The sequence below is a fragment of the Ovis aries genome, chromosome 2, assembly GCF_016772045.2.
Source record: "Ovis aries strain OAR_USU_Benz2616 breed Rambouillet chromosome 2, ARS-UI_Ramb_v3.0, whole genome shotgun sequence".
Lineage (NCBI taxonomy): Eukaryota > Metazoa > Chordata > Mammalia > Artiodactyla > Bovidae > Ovis > Ovis aries.
This window is the reverse complement of record NC_056055.1, coordinates 111,634,860-111,658,201: the sequence shown is the minus strand read 5'-3', so window position 1 is coordinate 111,658,201 and position 23,342 is coordinate 111,634,860. Positions and strand designations below refer to the sequence as shown.

The window sequence follows — 23,342 nt, the reverse complement described above, 5'->3', positions numbered from 1 at the left end:
AACTATGGTACAAACGATATCACAACCAGGAATATTGGCATTGACATAATCCATCTCTTTTTCAAATTTCCCCAAATTTCTCATCTACCAACTGTGTATATCTGTGTACCTAGTTCTCCAATTTCATCACATATATATTCATGTATTCATCACGAGTCAAAATAAAGAACAGTCCCATCACCACAAGCATCCACCAACTTGCCTTTTTGAAAACACACTCATTCCTACTCCCTGACAAACACTGATGATCTTCTCTAAGTTTTTGTTCCTTTGGAAATATTATGCAAATGGAATCATATAGTAACTAACATTTTGAAATTGGCTTTTTAAAAAAATTGACATAATTCTCTGAAGAGTCATCCAAGTTGTTCCGTATATCAATAGCATTCCTATCATTGCTGAGTAGTATTCCCATGAGGTAGATGTACAGTTTTATTTAAACACTCACCTGCTGAAGAAACTCTGGGTTGTTTACAGATTTTGGCTATAGCAAATAAATCTGCTATGAGCAGTTCTGTACATGTTTTTGAGAAAATGTATGTTTTTATGGTTCCTTGGATAAATGCCTGATATATCTGGGTCAGTTGCATAGTAGGTAGATGTAGCTTCATAAGAGACTGCCAAATTTACATTCCTTCAACAGGATATCTACAGTCTGGTTTCTGTGCACCCTCATCAGCATTTGCTGGTGTCTCTACTTTTTATTTATTTGCCTCTGATAGGTGTGTGGTGACATCTCATTGACAATTTGCATTTCCAACAGCTAAGGATTTTAAGCCCCTTTTCATGTATATATTTGATATTTGTATATTCTCTCCGGTGAAATATCTATCATGTCTTCTACCTACTTCTAATTAGACTGATTTTACTGTTGAGTTTTGAGAGTTCTTTATATATTCTAGATATTAGTCCTCTGTTGGACTATAGTTTTCTTGCAGTGTCTTTGTCTGGTTTTAGTACTAGGATAATGGTAGCTTTGTAAATTAATTTGGGAGCATTCTGTCCTCTTCAACTTTTTGGAATAATTCAAAATAATTAGATTTCCTTTAGATGTTTGCTACAATTCTCTGTGACACCGCATGGTTCTCAACTTGTTTGCTGGCAGCTTTTAAAGTGATGAATTCAGCTTTACTCCTACTGACTGCTCTCTTCTGCTGTCTCTTTTTTCTTGATTTGTTGTTGGTTGGTTGCTTTTTTCTAGAAATTAGTCCACTTCTAGGTCAACTTTTTGGCATCTAACTGCTTACAAGCAGTCCCGCATGATTTTTTGTGTCTTTGTGGTATCAGTTACTACTTCTCTTTCACTTCTTTTTTGGGTCCTCTCTTATCCTTGGTGAGTCTGGCCAGAGGTTTGTTAATTTTATTATTTCAAAAAACAAAACAAAACAAAACAAAACAAAACCAGAAAACAGCTCTTGCTTTTATTGAATTTTTCTATTATTTGTTTTATATTTTGTATTTGCCCTCTGATCTTTATTATTTCCTTCCTTCTGATGATTTTAGGCTTTGTTATTCTTTTTCTAATTCTTTTAGGTGGTAGGTTAGGTTGTTTACTTGGGATTTTTCTTACTTGTTGATGAAGGCCTCTATTGCTATGAACTGCCCTCTTAAGACTGCTTTTGTTTCATCCCAAAGATATTTATATGGCTATCACTGTCTCAAGGTGTTATTAAGTTTCCCAGCTTCACTATTCAACCACTGGGTTTCTTATTAACATGTTGGTTATTCTTCATGTAATCATTTTTTCTTGCTTCTCTTTCTGTGATTTCTGTTTTTGTGCTGTTGTGTTCAGAAAAGCTTACTGAAATGACTCCTATCCTCTTTAATTTGCTCAGGCTTCTTTTATGCCCTGGTATGTTGTCCAGCCTAGACAACTGTTCCATGTGCACTTGAAAAAGCATGGGTTCTGTTGCTTGGGGTGTAATCTCCTTTAAAGTCTAACTGTGCTATTGTTTCATTTAGAATCTCTGTTGTTTTATTTTCTGCTTGGAAGTTCTGTCTGTTGAATGTCAGTGGAGTGTTAACATCACCTACTATTATTGTAGTCTTGTCCATTTTTCCCTTTAAGTCCCTCGATACTGGTTTTATGTACTTAGGCTCTCCTATGGGAGGGGGGCATGTATGTTAAATAATGTAATATCTTCTTCTTGTATTGATTAGCTTAGGATTATATAGTGTCCTTTATCTTTATGACCTTTAAATTCTGCTTTGTCTGATGTGATTATTGCCACTCTCACTTTCATGTCATTTCCATTTGCAAGAAATATCATTTCCATCCCATGATTTATATCTGATGCAGCTTGCTGTACACCAGAAACACAATATTGTAAATCAACAATATTTCAATTTTAAAAAACAAATATGTTTACTTTCCAAATATTGGGGGATTTTACTGCTTCTCACTGCTTCTCTGTGTGACTCTCTCTATTCTGAAACTCTGTAGTGCACATTCTGGCTGCTTCCTCTCTCTAAATCCTAGCTTCTAGACTTTCAATTTAGGGAGATTCCTGAGTTATTTTTATGAGTCCCCTTTAATGGGTTATTTGTATGACCTCCATCCTATTTTTATACAGTAATTTTGGGCAATCACAGGGTTTAATCATTTGTTTCCTCTTGTTGTCTGTTACCCACTGTCTGAGAAGCACTGCTTCACAGCTTTTGTCCAGTGTTTAAGTTATTAAAGGTGGCAAGGGAAATCTCCTGTCTTTTACTTATGGCCAGCAGTAGAGTCAAAATTAATTTTTATCCATTCATCAGACATCCTAATTATTTACATAATTTGGGATGACAATTATTTTCTTTTAGCCCACTGAAGGTACCATTTCACTGTTTCACTGCTACTGTTGAAAAGCCAAGAGTTGGTCTTTAACATTCTTTTGAAGTGTAGTATGTCTTTTTATTTTCAACTTCTTTTGATTCTTCTTGTCTTCTATTTTACACGTTTACTTCGAAGACACCATCCTTACCCTATCCTCCTTGAAATTCACTATTCATCTGCAATCTGTGGATCAGAGTTTTCCAACAGTTCAGAAAAACGCTCAGGCTTTCTCTCTATGAATAACTGTACCCCTTTGTTTTCCTAGGACTCTAATCAAACATACATTAGACATTCTCACTGATTTCTTTCCTTCTCTGGTGCACATTCCGTCTTTTTCTATGTGTGCTTTGTGATGGATAATTGCTTCCAGCTTGTTAATTCTCTTTCCTGTCATGTATACTGTGCTGCTAAGCATGTTCACTCACTTTCAAAACTTTGATTATTGTATTTTTCATTTAAATGAATTCTATTTGGTGCTTCAAATCTACATCACTTTTTAAACACAGTAAGTATAGTTGTTTTACAACACATCTCTGATAATTCCAAATCTAAAGTCTGTGCATATCCTATTCCTGTAATTTCCCACTTACATTGCCTTAATTTCTTTACCATTATATCCTTAACTCTGTATTCACTGCTCTTACATTTTTATTTGTTTTACAAGACACAAAGTAAATATGCCTTCCTTCAGAGAGCCACTGGAATGGCTTCTGCTAGGTCCATGGACCACTACCAGTTGGGAACCACCTCAAACTATGTTTGAGTCTAAATTCCCTAATCCACCCAAATTTTGGTGCTCAAGATAGAAAAGCAATCGAGGGCTAGTCTGTGGCTATAACTTTAAGGATCTCTGGTCCTTTTCTCCAGGATCTCTGGTCCTTTTCTCTTCTCTTCTGACAGTCCCTGAGTTTGGGGGGTCTCCTTGAGCTTTCTGGAGCCTCACCTTGACATGGAATTTTCTACAGGATCCTCCAACATGATGGTTACTTGGCCTAACTTTTGCCCCTTTAATCTATGAGTCTGATCTACCCAAGAGTATGGCACTGGACATATGCTCCAGTGCTCACTTTCTCTTAAACACTGTACTCATCTCTGGGGTTGAGGCTTTCTCCAAAGTGCTGGCCTTTCAATTCATCATCTTACCTCACTTGGTTTCAAGTATATATGAAACACACAGATACATAAGTAGTCTTGAAAGATCCATCAAAAAAGTTATAAAGGGTAGAGTACATGCTAATTGATGGATAAAAAGCCAACTTTATTTAGCATTTAAAACTTTTTTTGAATCAGTTGTTTAGTTGCTCAGCTGTGTCTGACTCTTTGCGACCCCATGGACTGCAGCATGTGAGGCTTCCTTGTCCATCACCAACTCCCAGAGTTTGCTCAAACTCATGTTCATTAAGTAGATGATGCCATCCAACCATCTCATCCTCTGTCATCCCCATCTCCTCCTGCCTTCAATCTTTTCCAGCATCAGGGTCTTTTCCAATGAGTCAGTTCTTCCCATCAAGTAGGCAAAGTACTGCAGCTTCAGCTTCACCAGCAGCCCTTCCAATGAATATCCAGGACTGATTTCCTTGAGGACAGACTGGCTGGATCTCCTTGCAGTCCAAGGGACTCTCAAGAGTCTTTTCCAACACACAGTTCAAAAGCATTAATTGTTCAGCACTCAGTTTTCTTTATGGTACAACTCTCACATCTATACAGGACTACTGGAAAAACCATGGTTTTGACTATACAGACCTTTGCTGTCTAGGATGGTCATAGCTTTTCTTCCAAGGAGCAAGCATCTTTTCATTTCATGGCTGCAGTCACCGTCTGCAGTGATTGTGAAGCCCAAGAAAATAAAGTTTATCACTGTTTCCATTGTTTTCCCATCTATTTGCCATGAAGTGATGGGACTGGATGCTATGATCTTCGTTTTCTGAATGTTGAATTTTAAGCCAACTTTTTCACTTTCCTCTTTTACTTTCCTTAAGAGGTTCTTTACTTTCTCTTCACTTTATGCCATAAAGGTAGGGTCATCTGCATATCTGAGGTTATTATTTTTCCTGGCATTCTTGATTCCAGCTTCTGCTTCATCCACCTGGCATTTCACATGAGGTATTCTGCATTTAAGTTAAATAAGCAAGGCGACAATATACAGCCTTCATGTACTCCTCTCCCAATATGGAACCAGTCTGTTGTTCCACGTCCGGTTCTAACCATTGCTTCTTGACCTGAATACAGGTTTTGCAGGAGGCAGGTAAGGTAGTCTGAATTCCTATCTCTTTAAAAACTTTCCAGTTTGTTGTGATCCACAAGTCAAAGGCGTTAGCATAGTCAATGCAGCAGATGTTTTTCTGGCATTCTCTTGCTTTTTCTATGATCCAATGGATATTGGCATTTTGATCTCTGGTTCCTCTGCCTTTTCTAAATCCAGCTTGAACATCTGGAAGTTCTCGGCTCACATACTGTTGAAGCCTGGCTTGGAGAATTTTGAGCATTACTTTGCTAGTGTGTGAGATGGGGAAACAGTGGAAACAGTGTCAGATTATTTTTTTGGCTACAAAATTACTGCAGATGGTGACTGCAACCATGAAATTAAAAGACACTCCTTGGAAGGAAAGTTATGACCAACCTAGATAGCATATTCAAAAGCAGAGACATTGCTTTGCCAACAAAGGTCCGTCTAGACAAGACTATGGTTTTTCCAGTGATTGTGTATGGATGCGAGACTTGGACTGTGAAGAAGAAAGCTGAGCGCCGAAGAATTGATGCTTTTGAACTGTGGTGTTGGAGAAGACTCTTGAGAGTCCCTTGGACTGCAGGGAGATCCAACCAGTCCATTCTGAAGATCAGTCCTGGGTGTTCTTTGGAAGGAATGATGCTAAAGCTGAAACTCCAATACTTTGGCCACCTCATGTGAAGAGTTGACTCATTGGAAAAGACTCTGATGCTGAGAGGGATTGGGGGCAGGAGGAGAAGGGGACGACAGAGGATGAGATGGCTGGATGGTATCACCAACTCGACGGACATGAGTTTGAGTGAACTCTGGGAGTTGGTGATGGAACAGGGAGGCCTGGCGTGCTGCGATTCATGCGTTCACAAAGAGTGGGACACGACTGAGCGACTGAACTGAACTGAGATGCATGCATGTGATTTTTTTAAACAGAGGTAAATTAGAATAGTGTGGTATTCCCAGAAACAGGACATTTCCATAGAGTTCTCTTATGTATTGATGCTAAGTATACTGCTTCCTATTGAATCTATTTCTTTTCACTCTTTAGAGGAGATAAATTTTAAAAGAATGTGTAACTAACAGCACAGGGTAAAGACAGGAAATGATCTGACTGTAGTCATCTATATAAGTGAATTTATTCATGTGACAATGCAGTGCCTTTGGATGTGAAATGTAGGTAATAATAAATTATCCTGACAGCTATTGCTTGCTCTATCATTCTATGAATCTACAGATGCTTCAACACTTCTATAACACCTGCAGCAGACCATACTTAACAATAAAAACCCTCTTTCCCACTGGTACAGACATTTCTGTAATAACAGCCTATATCCACTCACTACCAACTGACTGAAGATGCCACATATCCTATTCATTATTCCCATAGATGACATCTTTTGAAACATGACTAAACAACTCTTTCTACTGTGTTATACTACCACTTGCTTTTTGAGGTTAGGTTAAGAATTTAAAACTACTCACACACAAATCATTCTCATCATTCATGATTGTAGAGAATTAAGTATAGAATTCAGGTATTCTTCTATTGAAAAAAAAAAAGGAAATCTTCAGGTAAAATGATCAAGAGTATTGTAAGTTCTTTGTAAAAGCACCTTATTGAATATAGTGCTAATAAATAAAAGATAACCAACAGTGTACTTCAGGTCGATAATAAAAATTTAATAGTAACATCATAAAATAAACAAACATATAAAAATCAAATATTTAGTTCTGGATGTTAGAAATAATATACATAATAAATTCAGCTGAGTACTGATAGTGCCGCAAGATAAGATTTTATGGTTCAAATTATATATCAATCAGACTGTTTTGTTCTCAGGGTTTCCAATATTCTGCTTTTATTACAAAAAGCATCTGAACTTCAGACATCTCTAATGATGTATTATTACCTGGCATACTGCCACTGAAGCTGTGTGACCACTGTCTTAATGATCTAACTAAATCTTCTTAAAATGTAATTAAAAGAGGTGAACATTTCCCCACTTTGGAATACTAGTTAACAAAACTGTCACAGTGTCAAAATAAAAATGATTCCTTTCTCCTTTTGCATTTCAATTAAAAAGCACATGTATGAGAGAAAGTTGAAAACAAAAAGGGCAACTTTATGCTATATGCTAGGTCAGTGCTCAAGTCCACAGACTAAGTTTAAAGGTAAACTTCCTGGTTCTGGTCCTCAAGTAAAAATGGAACTAATGAACCAACTTCGTAATTATCAGGAAATACATGTTAGCTATTCTTTCATAATCAAATCTTCCAATGATTTCTAAGACTCTTTCGGTATCCTGTTTTGGTTGAGCTAGTTCAGGAGACACACTGGTTGAAAAAGGATTGAGAAAATAGGTTTTAAGGTTGGAAGGTTCATCTTTGAAAAATAAAGATTTAAATATAGCCCTTGAAAGGTTATTTAACCCAGAATTGCTGGATATGACAAGTAGACAGAAAAAAAGAATCATGTTTAAATGCATAAATGAAAAACTGTTGGTAGCTTTTTCAAAACAGAAGTAATTCTTCCAACTCAAAGACATCTGCTGAAAGTCAAAGTTACCCTGCTACATGATTCATCTTCTTCAAAGCCATTGAGTCAAGTCAGAATCACTCTGTCTTAAAACTTTGGTTGGATGACTTACATATTCTGTAAGAAGTAACTATAACTCAACAAACAAAATAGATATAAAACTAGAATCTTAATTGAAAAATGGCATGTTTCTCCATCATTTTCATATAGTCAGCATGCCCATCTGAAATGTAATATTTCATTTGTAAACACTGCTACATTTCCCACTGAAGCTTGTTATTCTGATGAACCAAAATTTAAATGCTTTCATTCAGTTGATGGTTAATGAAAGTTCTGAAGATTATTCATCATTATCTGTAGAAAAAGGAAAAAAAAAACTCACTCACTGAAAATCAAACTCTGTGTATTTACTTGGCAAAAAAGTCATTTTTTGGTCATGCTAAAGAAAAAGAGCCTTAATGTATGGAGTTTTTATTATAATATCACACACTCCTTATAAAACATGCAAACAATACAATAAAGAATTAAGTGGGAAGCAAAAATCACCTATAAGCCAAAGACAACCAAGGCTAATAATTTTATATAAAACTATCCAGACTGCTTTACTCTGCATACACAAATATGCTTTAAAAAATTACAACAATGCAGTTGTGAGACACAACTTTTTGCCTTTAAAACACATAACGGATGAAAAGATGGATAAATAAGTGATAAAGGAAGATTATAAAGTGCTAATGGCAGAATCTAGGTGGTGGACATATGTGAGGTAACTGTAAAACTGTTTCAACGTTTTCGTATCATAAAAATTTTACAATAGAGCACTGAAAAAGAATAAATTATGGGTAAGTTTCATGACAGTTTCAATGTAGTACTTTTTAGATATAGTGTATTTAAATTAACCATTTGTGTTTAAAGACATTGTGGTTATCTCCAATTTTTCATTAGCCTAAAAAACACTAAGGAATAAATTAAACAGACTGTTTAATTTAACCTGAAGGATGAAGAGTCTGAATATGAACAGAGCTAGTTTGATAGTCTCCACAGATTCACTCAAATGTGATCATTTTTCTGGCCTCATGCCATTAACTTCCCCATGCCATATGGAAAGGGTCCCATGAGATCCAAATATTGTGAAAGTTACTCAGCATGCTTTCAGTCTATTATAGGACTGTTTCATAAAATGGAGTTCACGATCTCAAATAAGTCAAGAATATACAAGTGTCAGATAATGTTTATATTTTCATTTCGATAAAAATAATTATTTATATATAGAAAAAAAACCACATGTTCCATAACAGTAATTCACAATGGACAGACATTTTCAAAGACTAAGATGAGTTTTTCACTGAGGTCTATGGACTTAGATTCTTGGAGTCTGAAAAAGTATTTTCCTTTTTAGAGGAATTCACATGTTATTTCAGTTGGAGGAACACTATCATAGTTTGCTCTTTTTAAGAATCGCTGGACATTTTTCCTTGTTTCAATTCCAGGAAATACTGTCCTCTGAGTAACTGACACATTTTGTCTCAAGTAATTAATTAGGCTAATTAATTAGGTTTCCTGCTTTGCTACCAAGATCAGCACCAAACTGGTGCTGATTATTATTTTCCCAAATTGTAGAGATTCTTTGACTATGAGCTTGTGTTTCTACTTCAACTTGGCTTAATATTATATTGCTTGCACTCATTTGCCTAATATGTTGACTTTTCCAAACACTTGTTTTTAACTTAATTTCATCTTCTCTATGTATGTATGTGTATATATGTATGTACACACAGTGTACTATATATAATGTAGTCAAATCTTTTTGTGAGCAAGATGGAATATAAATAAATCTTATGAAAATTTCTATGGCCAAATTAAGCATCAACATTTTAAATCCTCAACTTCTGTCTACAAATCATACCTTTAAAGTAATATTAATTTTGACAAATTTTTAGAAATGAATTCTTGTCCAAAACGGGCTTCCCTTGTGGCTCAGCTGGTAAAGAGTCTGCCCACAATGCAGGAAACCTGGGTTAGGAAGATCCCCTGGGGAAGGGAAAGGCTACCCACTGTATAGCACATGGGGTCGCAGAGAGCTGGACACGACTGAGCTACTTTCACTTTCATGTTCAAAATATTCAAAATCAGTTTATAAACACACTGTAACAATTAGGCTCATTACTGCATGGGAAGATACTTAAAAAGACCACATATTATTTATTTTGATTACCTACTTTATTTACTAAACTTGATTGCAAGTAACTTTAAGCTTTTCTCAAAAAATTGAAAGCTCTCAGAATGGATGTGTATCAAGAAAGACAATCAAAAGAATATGGTATATAAGATGTCAGGGAATTTATGAAAGAGAAGTTTCAAGACATTTTGTGTAATGGAGTATCTTCATTAGAATAAGTCTGTATCTCTGCTTCGAAGACAGTAAACATTTATTTGGATAAGTACGTTCTTGTATTTTTTCCCCAAAGTGGTATTATTGTCCATTGACTTCTTTTTTTTAATAAAGAAGAGATCCCTTAAATTTCTATTGACAGGTTCCATAGCAACCACTGTGAGTATGAAACATGATTCTGCTTGTGCCTGTCTATCCGTGATAATTCTTAACTACTACATAATCAGGCACACAGGTAGCACGAACTGTTATAAAGGAAGTTGGTTTACATTCAATTGGTTCCTTGCCGCTAATGGCCTGGCAGTTACTCTGTGGGCTTATGAAGAAAAGTAATGAAAATGCAGTAGGTTTTAAAGCTGTAAGAGTACTTACTGTACCTGAAAGATTTTCTAGTTTTGATTTAACAATGACTATTAGAATTTTAACAAGACTTTTACCTCCATTAAAGCAATTCAAGAAAGATTTTTTGCTGAGCTCATAGTCAATGTAAATAAGTCTACATAATTATAAAGTCTCTCCCAAAATAAAATACTCTTGAATTCTGATTTTAGCAAACTTAATTTTTCATGAGTCCAAATACCACATATTTTAATAAAATCCTGCCTCTGAAATAGGTCATCTGAGCACCCCTCTGAACACGCAGTCCAGGTTCTCACCTCCTCATGCCCAAATACCTCTACCGTTTCCATCAAGTGCTCCTTCCCATCTCGCTAAGGCTGCAACACATGGCACCATGGCCGGACTTCTCACCACAAAGTGCTTCTTCCACTACACTGTCCTTTCACTTCTAAATCCTTCACTGGTTTCATCCATGTGTCTTAAACATGTCACAGTGTCTCATCACAAAGACTAATCTTCCACAGGAAGCTCCTAGTATGGTCAGTCTATCCTAACACAGTAACTGCTGTTTTGTTCTTTTCCCCACAAGTCACATCCTCTACGTCTCTTTTCATTTCTCCCAATCCAACCTCCCTTCTCTAGCCCCTACTGCACTGAAAACATTTCAGGATGAGCATTTTATGTATGGCTTTACACCTTCTTTCCTATGTCTTTTTCCTAAGGACATGGTATGCAACATGTCATGCCCTTCACTGGCCACAAAAATAGAGTGCCAGGCACCCAGGAGCCTCCATAAACACTCTGAAAAGCCACCACAGTGCATGAGACGGGAGGTCACACTCCATCTGAGAGCAAATGAAACAAATGTGAGACAAAATAAATCACTTCCTGTTACATGACCAGCTTGTCATAGAATCAGGACTATAACTCTGGTCTCCAGATTCAATGCTTAGTGTTCTGCCATGACCAAGTGAATGAAAAAAAATATTCTTTAATAACTTTTAATAAAGTCAACATATTCTGAGTGATTCTACAAGTAAATATTTTTGAAATATAAAAATGGTTTATACTCAAATCATGATAGATGAACTGTACTTACTGTCAACAGCAGACATTACATTTGGTACTATTTAGAAGAAATTTTACATATGTGTCTAAAAATTTAATACCACTCCTTGATAAGAAAGTATTCTCATTTCTAGAGCTGTCCAAAAAGGAGACTTTTTAAAAATCTCAATTCAAATCTTACTTGCAAATTAAATTACTGACTTAAAAAACAAGCCAATAAAAGTTTATCCCAGAATCCAAGTAACTGTATCCTTACACAGTTAATTGCTTAAAAGTACTAGATATTAATTCCAATACAGATTTCACAAAATGCATGTGATATAACCTAATCAACTTGCATTTGTCATTTCCTTTTTTGCACATTTATTTAAAATATAAGGATGTGAGGAAATCTTACCTTCTTGATAGGCTCCATCTGCCATGACTAAATGAAGAATCTTGGCATAAAGATGCTGATGTTCATTTCCCAAAATATTCTGAACTATTGTTGAACAAATCTCAATATTTTCATCTTCGTCTTCATGAACAGCCTATACCAAATTTCCAAATATAAATATTTTAATGTTAACCTTCTCTAATTGGAGGCTTTATTATTTCCAGTAAGTCTACTGATCAAGAAAAACCACTGCCATTTCACACTAATTCAAACACAGAATTTTTAAAATTAAATGAAATGTTTTAGCTGACATTTTACTTGCCTTTATTTTTTCATAAACCTCAAAGAACTTTTCGAAGCCTATTTCCTGTTCCAGGTGAAGCCTCAGTTCCTCTAAATGATTAAAGACACTATCGTATTCACATTCACTAGTTATCTCCCCATCACTGTTATCTAAAACACATAAATAAAAAGAAGACATTTCATGATTTAAAAGACTGAATAAAATAATTCTTGCCATAACTGATTCTACTCCCATGATAAGGGAATACTGTCATTGGGATAGACTACTTGTACTTTCAATATAAAGTTTCTGTCATTATAATACTTGTGTATTTAGTTAACCAACGTATGTATATATAAATGTCTTTAATAACAATGATACTTTAGAAATGTTTTCTTTCACAGACATTAGCAGTAAATCAGGTTAAGAATAAAAACATTCTAAGAGATATCAGCCACTCATGTACACCTGTGGTGGATTCATGTCAACGTATGGCAAAACCAATACAGTACTGTAAAGTAAAAAAATAAAATTAAAAAAAAAAAGGAAAAAGCATACCCATATATTCTATACTGAGGCAACCAATCCTAACTACTACTTTTAAAAACTTGATATTAAATATGGGGCAAAACATGAAAGAGCATGCAGCTGACCTAAGATACGTATCATAACACTTGGAAGGCATCTAAAAAGGATTATAAATGCTTTGTAAGTTTTATGTCATGTACATGCTCAACCAAAGTAATTTGAAAAATTCTAATAAAAGAAAAATTAATTAAATTATTAATTATTAATAATTATATTATTATTAAATTATTAATTATTCCTTTTCATATTATCTCTTCTTCCCGAATAAATCATTGTTTAAATACACAATTTTTCTGTGCATCTTAGGGTCAATGATATGAATAAGGAACTGTTTTCAAATTAAAAACAAAGTATCAAGGTTTTAAAAACTGCTTTTAGTTTAATCCTGCTGGTTGAGCACTATATATGGAAGCCCTTTGTAAAACACAAACAGCTAAGAAAATTAAGTTACCATCGTTAGTACCAGGAAAATAAGTCAAAAAGTAAAGGATAACAGAATAAAAATGCTTCAAAAAAGCATTTCCATACTTTGTTGTTGTTATTGTTTAGTCACTAACCCATGTCCAGTTCTTTGCGACCCCATGGACTATAACAGCCCACCAGTCTCCTCTGTCCATGGGGTTTCTCAGGCAAGAATACTGGAGTGGGTTACTATTTCCTTCTCCAGGGGACCTTCCTGACCCAGGGCTGGAACCCACGCCTCCTCCACTGGCATGTGGGTTCTTTACCACTGAGCCTTATTTTAGTGGAAAAGAAATGGAGCAATGATGTATGCACACTGTGAGAAAGAGAGTGAACAAAAGCCAGGGATGCAGAGCAGGGTCAGCCTTATTCAAGGATGGAAGTAGCTCGTGTCAGAGGTCAGAGAGAGACACTCAGTTCGATATCAGGGCCACCACGCACCCGAGTGCCACTCCTCATTGAGGGCGCTCTCGCTGCTGGGGTTGTCATCCTCCTCGCCCGCGTCCGTGCCGTTGGCAGCCTGCTCAGCGTCATCACTGGTCTTCAAGCCCGACTCCTCCTCTTCGCTGTAGTCCTCCCCTGGCTGCTCCTGCAGCAGCTGCTCCATGGAGGCTTGGAGCTCCTGTAAGTCTGTGTCAGCCTCTTCAAACACACTGAAATTTAAAAATTACAATATCACCAAAACTTTTCTTTGTTCTGAAATTTTACTTCAACTCAATATGCACACACTCCTTTCCACTTAAAAGTACTCGTTGTGATCTGAAAAACACCTATTAGGAGTATTTAACAAAGGAAATAAGTATTCACACAACTGACAAATAAAGTATACAACACACGTTCTAGAAATACGTAAGCCAAGTGAAGTGAAGTCGCTCAGTCGTGTCCGACTTTTTGCGACCCCATGGACTGTAGCCTACCAGGCTCCTCTGTCCATGGGATTTTCCAGGCAATAGTACTGGAGTGGATTGCCATTTCCTTCTCCAGGGGATCTTCCTGACCCAGGGATCAAACCCAGGTCTCCCGCATTGTAGATAGACGCTTTACCATCTAAGCCACCAGGGAAGTCCAAAAGATGGCTTATATAAAGCTGTCCTGATTTGTCAAAGAGAATCATGTAACTATCAACATTATTAATTCCTTAAGTTTTAAAAAATGTTTCAACATTTAAGGGCCAGACTAAATATTCTATTTTCATATAGTTTTAAAGGTTCAGTAAAATCTTGGTGTGGATGTATGAGAGCTATGCACCAACCTCACTGGGGTGGAGGTGAGGGGATTGTGCTGCCTTCTACTTTCATTCAATTACAAATGTGGAAATGAACTGATTTACACAAGTAAGATCTTACATTCATATAATACCTTAATTTCTAAAGTGGTTTATCTTATTATTTAAATTTTATCCACACAAAACTCACTTTAGAAACATGAGAACTATGAATCAAAGTGCTCAAGTGACGTGTCAAAGCCACACAGTCAATAAATGACAAATACGAGACTTAGTGCTAGGCCTTCTGCTCACTTCTACAAGATCCTAGAAGCACTCAGCAACTCCATTCCTGAGGAGCTGCTCTCTCTCCTTGAGGCAAGTAAATGGAAAAACCTGTAGGCTAAGAGTTAATTCGAGTGCTAGATGCATGAAGTCCTCTGAAAGATGAGGGACCATATTGAGGATTCCAACTTGCAGAAAAGCAATATCAAGCAGAACACAAGACTGATGAAGGCCTTTCTTAAAGTTTAGACTCTAATGAAATAAACAAGTATTTACTGAAGAACTAAAATAATATTATTATGAGACTTTATATAAAACTTTCATTAACAGAAAAATAATTTTTAATGCAGAAATATCTTTATTTTGTACTTATGTGTACAAACACCTACACTGTGACATTGCAGCAGCTACAGAAAAGCAAACATCATGATCTCATCAGAATGAGGAAGAGAGAGTGTCTAATCGTTTGGATCATCCTTCTCTGAGCATTTAGCTTACCATTTCATTATCATACTAACATACCATGCACATCTGCTAGGTACCACTGCAGTCCAAGGGACTGTCAAGAGTCTTCTCCAACACCACAGTTCAAAAGCATCAAATCTTCAGCACTCAGCTTTATTTATGGTCCAACTCTCACACCCATACATGACTACTGGAAAAACCATACCTTTGACTAGACTGCTTTTTAATATGCTGTCTAGGTGGGCCTTAGAAAGCATCACTATGAACAAAGCTAGTGGAGGTGATGGAATTCCAGTTGAACTATTTCAAATCCTGAAAGATGATGCTGTGAAAGTGCTACACTCAATATGCCAGCAAATTTGGATAACTCAGCAGTGGCCACAGGACTGGAAAACATTAGTTTTCATTCCAATCCCAAAGAAAGGCAATGCCAAAGAATGCTTAAACTATCACACAATTGCACTCATCTCACATGCTAGTAAAGTAACGCTCAAAATTCTCCAAGCCAGGCTTCAGCAATATGTGAACCGTGAACTTCCAGATGTTCAAGCTGGTTTTAGAAAAGGCAGAGGAACCAGAGATCAAATTGCCAACATCCGCTGGATCATGGAAAAGGAAGAGAGTTCCAGAAAAACATCTACTTCTGCTTTATTGACTATGCCAAAGCCTTTGACTGTGTGGATCACAATAAACTGTGGAAAATTCTTCAAGAGATGGGAATACAGACCACCTGACCTGCCTCTTGAGAAACCTACATGCAGGTCAGGAAGCAACAGTTAGAACTGGACATGGAACAACAGACTGGTTCCAAATAGGAAAAGGAGTACGTCAAGGCTGTATATTGTCACCCTGCTTATTTAACTTATATGCAGAGTACATCATGAGAAACACTGGACTGGAAGAAGCACAAGCTGGAATCAAGATTGCTGGGAGAAATATCAGTAACCTCAGATATGCAGACGACACCAGCTTTATGGCAGAAAGTGAAGAGGAGCTGAAGATCCTCTTGATGAAGGTGAAAGAAGAGAGTGAAAAAGCTGGCTTAAAGCTCAACATTTGGAAAATTAAGATCATGGCTTCTGGTCCCATCACTTCATGGGAAATAGATGGGGAAACAGTAGAAACAGTGTCAGACTTTGTTTTGGGGGGCTCCAAAATCACTGCAGATGGTGACTGCAGCCATGAAATCAAAAGATGCTTACTCCTTGGAAGGAAAGTTATGACCAACCTAGATAGCATATTCAAAAGCAGAGACATTGCTTTGCCAATGAAGGTCTGTCTAGTCAGAGGTATGGTTTTTCCAGTGGTCATGTATGGATGTAGACTTGGACTGTGAAGAAAGCTGAGCATCAAAGAACTGATGCTTTTGAACTGTGGTGTTGGAGAAGACTCTTGAGAGTCCCTTGGACTGCAAGGAGATCCAACCAGTCCATTCTAAAGGAGATCGGCCCTGGGTGTTCTTTGGAAGGAATGATGCTAAAGCTGAAACTCCAGTACTTTGGCCACCTCATGCAAAGAGTTGACTCATTGGAAAAGACTCTGATGCTGGGAGGGATTGGGGGCAGGAGGAGAAGGGGATAACAGTGGATGAGATGGCTGGATGGCATCACTGACTTGATGGATGTGAGTTTGAGTGAACTTCAGGAGCTGGTGATGGACAGGGAGGCCTGGCATGCTGCAAGTCATGGGGTTGCAAAGAGTTGGACATGACTGAGTGACTGATCTGAACTGGACTAGGTTGGTCATAGCTTTTCTTCCAAGGAGCAAGTATCTTTTCATTTCATGGCTGCAGTCACCATCTGCAGTGATTTTGGAGCCCAGCAAAATAAAGTTTGTTACTGTTTGCATTGTTTCCCCATCTATTTGCCATGAAGTGATGGGACCGGATGCCATGATCTTAGTTTTTTGAATGCTGAATTTTAAGCCAACTTTTTCCTTTTAATAAGATTAAGATCTTTTATGAAATGAGCAGTGAAAAAACTGTCTTGGGGACTTTAAAATCTGGTCCTGAATTTTCTTTTTAGTAGATTTTTTGGATAAATGACCATATAAAGTTTGGATCAAGAAATCTGTTTCCCAAAGAAAAATGTCAAGTGAAATTTCCCTATATGCATATGGAGTAGCTTTCTTGGAAAAAACTTAGTTTTCAAATTTTCAAAATAATATTAAAAGCTTCTAACTTTAATTTGAAAATAGAATTGTTATCAACCAGTAATTAAAAGAATATCTACAAATAAGCTATAGCTACTCAGATAGAAATTCATTACTTACAAAAATTTTTTGGAAAAATACTGTTACCCAGAATTTTGTCAACCACAGAAGTGTTGAAATGTTGCCCCATTTTTCAACTGGCTTAATAAAAATACAACATAAAGTGCTTAAAGAGCAACCATAGCCAAACTGAAGCAAAGATAAAAAGGTGACTTTTCCTCCAAATTTTGAGGGTACCAGCTAAAATCTACAGAACTCTATGTGAAAAAAAAGTCAACTTTTATTTTTTGCTTGCTATGTTGCATGGCTTGTGGGATCTTAGTTTCCAACTAGGGATTAAACTTGGGCCCCTGGCAGTAAAAATGTGGAGTGCTAACCACTGGACCACCAAGGAATTCAAAAGTCAACCTTGAAAAGATAAACTCTGGTTAGAAATTTAGACTTTTGGACTCTGAGGGAGAGGGTGAGGGTGGCATGATTTGGGAGAATGGCATTGAAATATGTATACTATCATGTAAGAAACGAATCGCCAGTCTATGTTCGATATAGGATACAGGATGCTTGGGGCTGGTGCACAGGGATGATCCAGAGAGATGATATGGGGTGGGAGGTGGGAGGGGAGTTCATGATTGGGAACTCATGTACACCCGTGGTGGATTCATGTCAATGTATGGCAAAACCAATACAGTATTGTAAAGTAAAATAAAGTAAAAATAAAAATTTAAAATAAAAAAATAATAAAATAAATAAAAATAAAATTAAAAAATCTATGAACTTTCAGAAGTCGAACAATCCATGTTAGCAACACCCAAATCAATCAATCAATGTTATTCCTACCCTAAAGAAGACCTCCAGTTACTTCCCTTCAAAGAGTAACCAGCATCCTCAATTCCAATGCATGAGATAGGTCAAAAAAAAAAAAAAAAAAAAAAGACATAGGGTAGCTGGAAGGATATTAAAAACAAAACAAAAACAAAAAACAAGAGCCATGTATATACTGCCTATGAGAACCTCACCTCTCAGATATAAAGATACGCATAGACTGAAAGTGAAGGTATGGAAAAAGATACTCTACATATACGGAAAATAAAAGGAAACTGGGATAGCAATACTCGAGTTAAATGATACAGACTTTCAAACAAGAATGTAATAGGAACAAGAAAGGGCATTACATGATGATAAAGAGGTCAGTCCAACAAAAGGATGTAACCTTTATAAATCTTCATGCATCTAACATGGGAACACTGAGACATAATAAACAGACTTTTGGACTCAGTGGGACAAGGAGAGGGTGGGATGATTTGAAAGAATAGCACTGAAGCATGTACACTTCCGTATGTAAAACAGATAGCCGGTGGGAGTTTGATATATGACACAGGGCACCCACAACTGGTGCCCTGTGACAACCTAGAGGAATGAGGTGGGGGGAAGTGGGGGAGGGACGTTCAGAAGGGAGGGGATGCATGTATGTCTATGGCCAACTCATGTTGACGTATGGCAAAAACCATCAAAATATTGTAATTAATAAATAAAAAATATTAACAGCAATAAGGGAGAAATAGACAAAAAAAACCCACAACTAACAGGTAAGCCTTAAGAAAAACAAAAGCAGAAAAAAAAATGCATCAGATACAGTGTTCTTGGCTCAAGAATTATAGGGAGAAAAATTGTGAGACTGGTACCAAGCTTTCAATCAGATCAAAACATACATTCTTTCTATGGAAAGGCAGAGGTAAAAAGGAGAAACTTAAATTCCATGGGGTTGCAAAGAGTCGGACACAAGTGAGTGACTGAACTGAACTGGACTGAAATTTCAAAAGATCAAAAAATAAATCATAAAAACAATAACATTTGGCAACCTACTTTCCTGGTGACTTGAAAACACTTCTCAACCTCTCTGGTTTTATTTCCCCAAAAGGTCAGCAGCATGTGTCAGATGCTGAGCAGGCTGACTGGCATCAGGGGAGGTGAAGGGTGTTATTGTCTAAGCACTGCCAGTTCCTGCCGCTTTTAGAAGTGTTGGTTAAATTTTCCTCCAGGCTTAAGTAAGATTCATCACGAATCAATATGGAGGGAATTTTGTGAAAACAATTAAGTTACATGTAGAACTCACATGGGAGTATGTGCACACACACACACACACACACACACACACACACACACACACACACCCTATTCCACCTGCCAGCAGGAATCAATAAGGAGGGAATTTTGTGAAAACAATTAAGTTACATGTAGAACTCACATGGGAGTATGGGAGTACTTCACTGTACTTTAAATACATTGTAAAAAGTTACAGGAGTAGTGAAAGGTCAGCTACAGATTATGCTTGAAAAGTATGGGGGAGTCACCCTCTCTAGAACATGTGTACACTCAGAAATCCTGTTAGAGTCGGTATCTAAAGGTAATTGTGCTCACATGTCCTCAGAGTCTGACGGTCCTTCCTTAACATGCTCATCTTCCATTTCAAGATTGTCCTGACGTCCATCTCCCACGGTGGGAACATCCATCAGTGTTCTGAACAGTTTAGAGAGGTCTGGAAGTGAACATGTCCGCAACATCTGAAAAAATGCAACAGATTTCTTATCAGGAGTGAGACAGTGAGAAAATTAAAATGAGAGGAAAAAATTAGAAAACGGGAGCTAGTAATAATTTTGTTAAATATATATATATATATGCATCAACCACCCATTTAGAGCTAAAAGCGTCTCAATCTAAGCTGAAAATCTACTTCTCTTAAACTTTAGCTCAGTATTTTATCAAGGATGAAACTAAGCCTGTGAGTGAGTTCTGCTTGGGCTTCTCTGAGAAGTGGCCTTTACAAGTCACAGAGGGTCTTCATCTGGGGAGCACACGTGGAGTGGAGCTGGAGCTGAGTCAGGACTTTCTCACTCACGGCTCTCCATCCCTCTGCCATGGCACGTCTGCTGATTCTTCCTTTCACTTTCTGAAAAGTACACTGTCCAAGATGCTTTGTGTGCTTTTGTTCAAACTGGCTAAGTACCATCCCACACAAACTGGTTGCCCTTTCTATTACTTTATCTTACTGGTCAACACTGATTAAATTAGAGGCCTTCAATTAGAGCAAAGAAGTTCCCACTATTGCCTCCCTGAGCAATGGACTGCGAGTGGTACCCTTCCCACCAGAAAAGAAGGCTGGAAAGACAGGCACTCGATGTTCATGCTGAGAAGCACCAGGAACAATGGGGTGAAGACCTGAGCACACTGAGATGAGAAAGAACAGCACAGTGGAGGTACTTAAAATGTGAATTAGTACTGCACACGGCCAGAATAACAGGAATAGCCCCTGTCCAGCACTCTCAGAGTGATCAGAGTGAAGGACAGACAGGGCTATGATCCACACATCTAGAGAAGTCAGTCTCAGGGCTGGGTCAACCCTACCGGAATCTGTAAGACCTGAAACATGACTGTTAAGGCCCAGATAAGATCCAAACACTAGATGGGAGACTGTGCAGAACACACAATGTTAACTGGGTAAGAAAAGGTATGTACTTGGCCAAATCTACTGGTACAAACTCCTTTTGAGAATAAAAAAGAATAGATTTCTATTAAGATAATTTACATATTACAGCACACAGAGGAAAAAAAATGGTTATGTGGTACAATATGGTACAGATACATACTACCTGGTTAAAGTATTGAACAATGGTACTGTCAGCAGAATTTACACTTGACTTCTTTGTTGTTCTAATGGTTTGAGCCACGTATATTAGAAACCCAGAGGCTGCAAAACACGCAGCCAGTAACAGTTTACCCAGATACATGCTGATCAATAAAAACAAACAGCATGTATGCATCATATATTTAAATACAAGGGGACCACACAAAGGGATACAGTATTTTTTAAGCTGATATAAATTTTAGCCCTGGTAAAATCACCTCAACTCTAGTTTCCTTCATTAAAATAAACTTCATAGCCCAACACAAAATAACAGAATTAGAAAGAAATTTCAAGTGGTATGTACCTCTCGGAACAGGTTTACACACTCATCAATCCAACAGTTCCTACAGGTCCTGTATTTAAAATCCTAATATTCACAGTCTTTTCTGACAGCCTATCAATGTTTGAGATACGATATTCATCTTCATACAGAAGAAATTTATATAAGAACACTTTCAGTTCTGTAATTCTGAGTCTACTAGATCTTTTTCATAGTTTCAATAATATTTTATAGTTCTGACATTCACAGAAAGAAATCCTCCTGAAAATAGCTACTAATCCAGAACATGTTGCCTGACATCTTACTTCATTTCTAGTTAGACTAATTTTTTCCATAATTTTTTGTAGCATAATTTATGAAGCAAACATTTGGTACCATTATAAATCCTCTCAGATTGTGAGAAGATCTCATTTTTATGGAAAGCAAAGTTTTAGAAGACCTCAAAACATTTTTAAAAATACAGTTCTTTTAGATTTCTCATCCTTGGTTCTATTTTTTCTTGACAATGAAGACAACCATGTAAAAAGTGAATGAATTAAGTACTAGTTGCACTAATTAGAACTTCATATGAAATGCTACTTAATTCTATGAACTCAGTTTTTCATCTGTAGTATTTTTCATATAAAATTATGTATTATTCTCCAACTATAGTACAAAACTGTTCATGATGAGCACATTTAACGTCTACCTATTGCAATTCAACTATAACACTAAACCCTCAAAATAGCTTCTACAAATATTTGCTCACTTCAACCCATAAACAAGGCTAAAAATGGAATTAAAACATTAAAACATCATGAACACTTAACAAAGGCAAAAATTATGGACACTATCTAAGAACTGATAGTTTAGCAAATCAAAAGAAGACATTTAAGGACTTGTGCTCTTTGTGAACTGTACATTAATACTTCCCCTGACTCTGTATTTGCTGTACCAAGGCAAGAAATTCTCAAGTTTTTATAGAGATCAGTTTTCCACTCTACTCCCCATTTGAGAAAGTATCAGTGGAACACATCTGGTCTCTCTCAAGCCCTTATTCACCATTCCATTAGATAAGGAAGGTCTAGTGGGAAGGACAAGCAGGTTTTCCATCGGGCAACCTACTGTCTATCCTTATGTACCTCAGATTGTGAGATCTCATCCTTAAACTACTTTATCTTGACCCATTACAAATTTACCTTCAATAATCATTTATGCGTTACACTTTCAATTCTATTGATACTCTGTTACAATTGTCTTATGAAAGCCGCCACTTTATATATGGTGTTTCCTATCAGAAACAATGCAGCCAAGAAGAGAGTGTAAGTCTAGATCTAGCGGAAATGCTCCTTCAAAGTAAAAGTGAAATTAAAACGTTTTAAAATAAAAGTTGAAAAAAACTCATTACCAACAGGGTTACCTAAGAGGTGTTAACGAACTTCTTAAAGTGATAGAAAAATAATGTGTATGTGCTCAGTTGCTCAGCTATGTCTGACTCTTTGAAACCCCATGGACTGTAGCCCTCCAGACTCCTCTGTTCATGGGATTTCCCAGGCAAGAATACTGGAGTGGGTTGCCATTTCCTCCTCCAGGGGATTCTCCTGACCTATGTATTGAACCCACATATCTTCAAATTCTACAATAAGTGATGAAGAATGGTTAACAGGTAAATATAAAAGACTTCCTGTCATAATTTTTACTTTCTCTAAAAGATAATAGAATGCTTAAAGCAAAAATATAGAAATGTATTATGGAATTTATCATACATGAAGAAATAAAATACATGACAATTCCACAAAGGACAGGCAAGAGACTGGAAATGGAAATGTACTGTTGTAAGGTTCTGATGCTATAAATGAAATGGCATAATACTATTTGAATAGAGACTGTGATAATCTAAAAATGTATACTGAAAACTGAGAAGTCTACCAAAAGCAAACAGTAGAGATAAAACACTAAAAAACTCAATCAAAAAGGGAGAATAAAAGCAAAAAAGGAACCAAAAAGAAATGAGACAAATAGAAAACAAATAGCAAAATCATAAGTTTAATCCAATCATATTGATAATGTAAAAAATTACATTAAATATAAATGACCCAACCACTTTGATTAAATGACTGTCATATGGTTAATAAGCAAGACTCAACCACATG

At 36.7% G+C, this 23,342-nt stretch overlaps 1 protein-coding gene across 19 annotated transcripts in view; it reads right to left on the bottom strand.

Annotated features, from left to right (window-relative positions):
• Positions 1-6,698: 6,698 nt before the first annotated feature.
• NEK1 (NIMA related kinase 1) overlaps positions 6,699-23,342 on the bottom strand; it is a 124,856-nt gene continuing 108,212 nt past the window's right edge. For 11 of the 19 annotated variants that reach the window (XM_012129594.5, XM_012129642.5, XM_042243562.2 and 8 more), the window contains 5 exons: positions 19,667-19,809; positions 13,525-13,736; positions 12,073-12,203; positions 11,772-11,904; positions 6,699-7,929 (listed from right to left, as the gene is read on the bottom strand). In XM_012129594.5, coding sequence (XP_011984984.2) covers positions 7,916-7,929; positions 11,772-11,904; positions 12,073-12,203; positions 13,525-13,736; positions 19,667-19,809 — 633 coding nt within the window. In that variant the 3' untranslated portion in view covers positions 6,699-7,915. Of the gene's footprint in view, positions 11,905-12,072; positions 12,204-13,524; positions 13,737-19,666; positions 19,810-23,342 lie in introns of all 19 variants that reach the window. The other 8 variants (XM_060411051.1, XM_060411058.1, XM_060411052.1 and 5 more) reach the window with 1 other exon arrangement.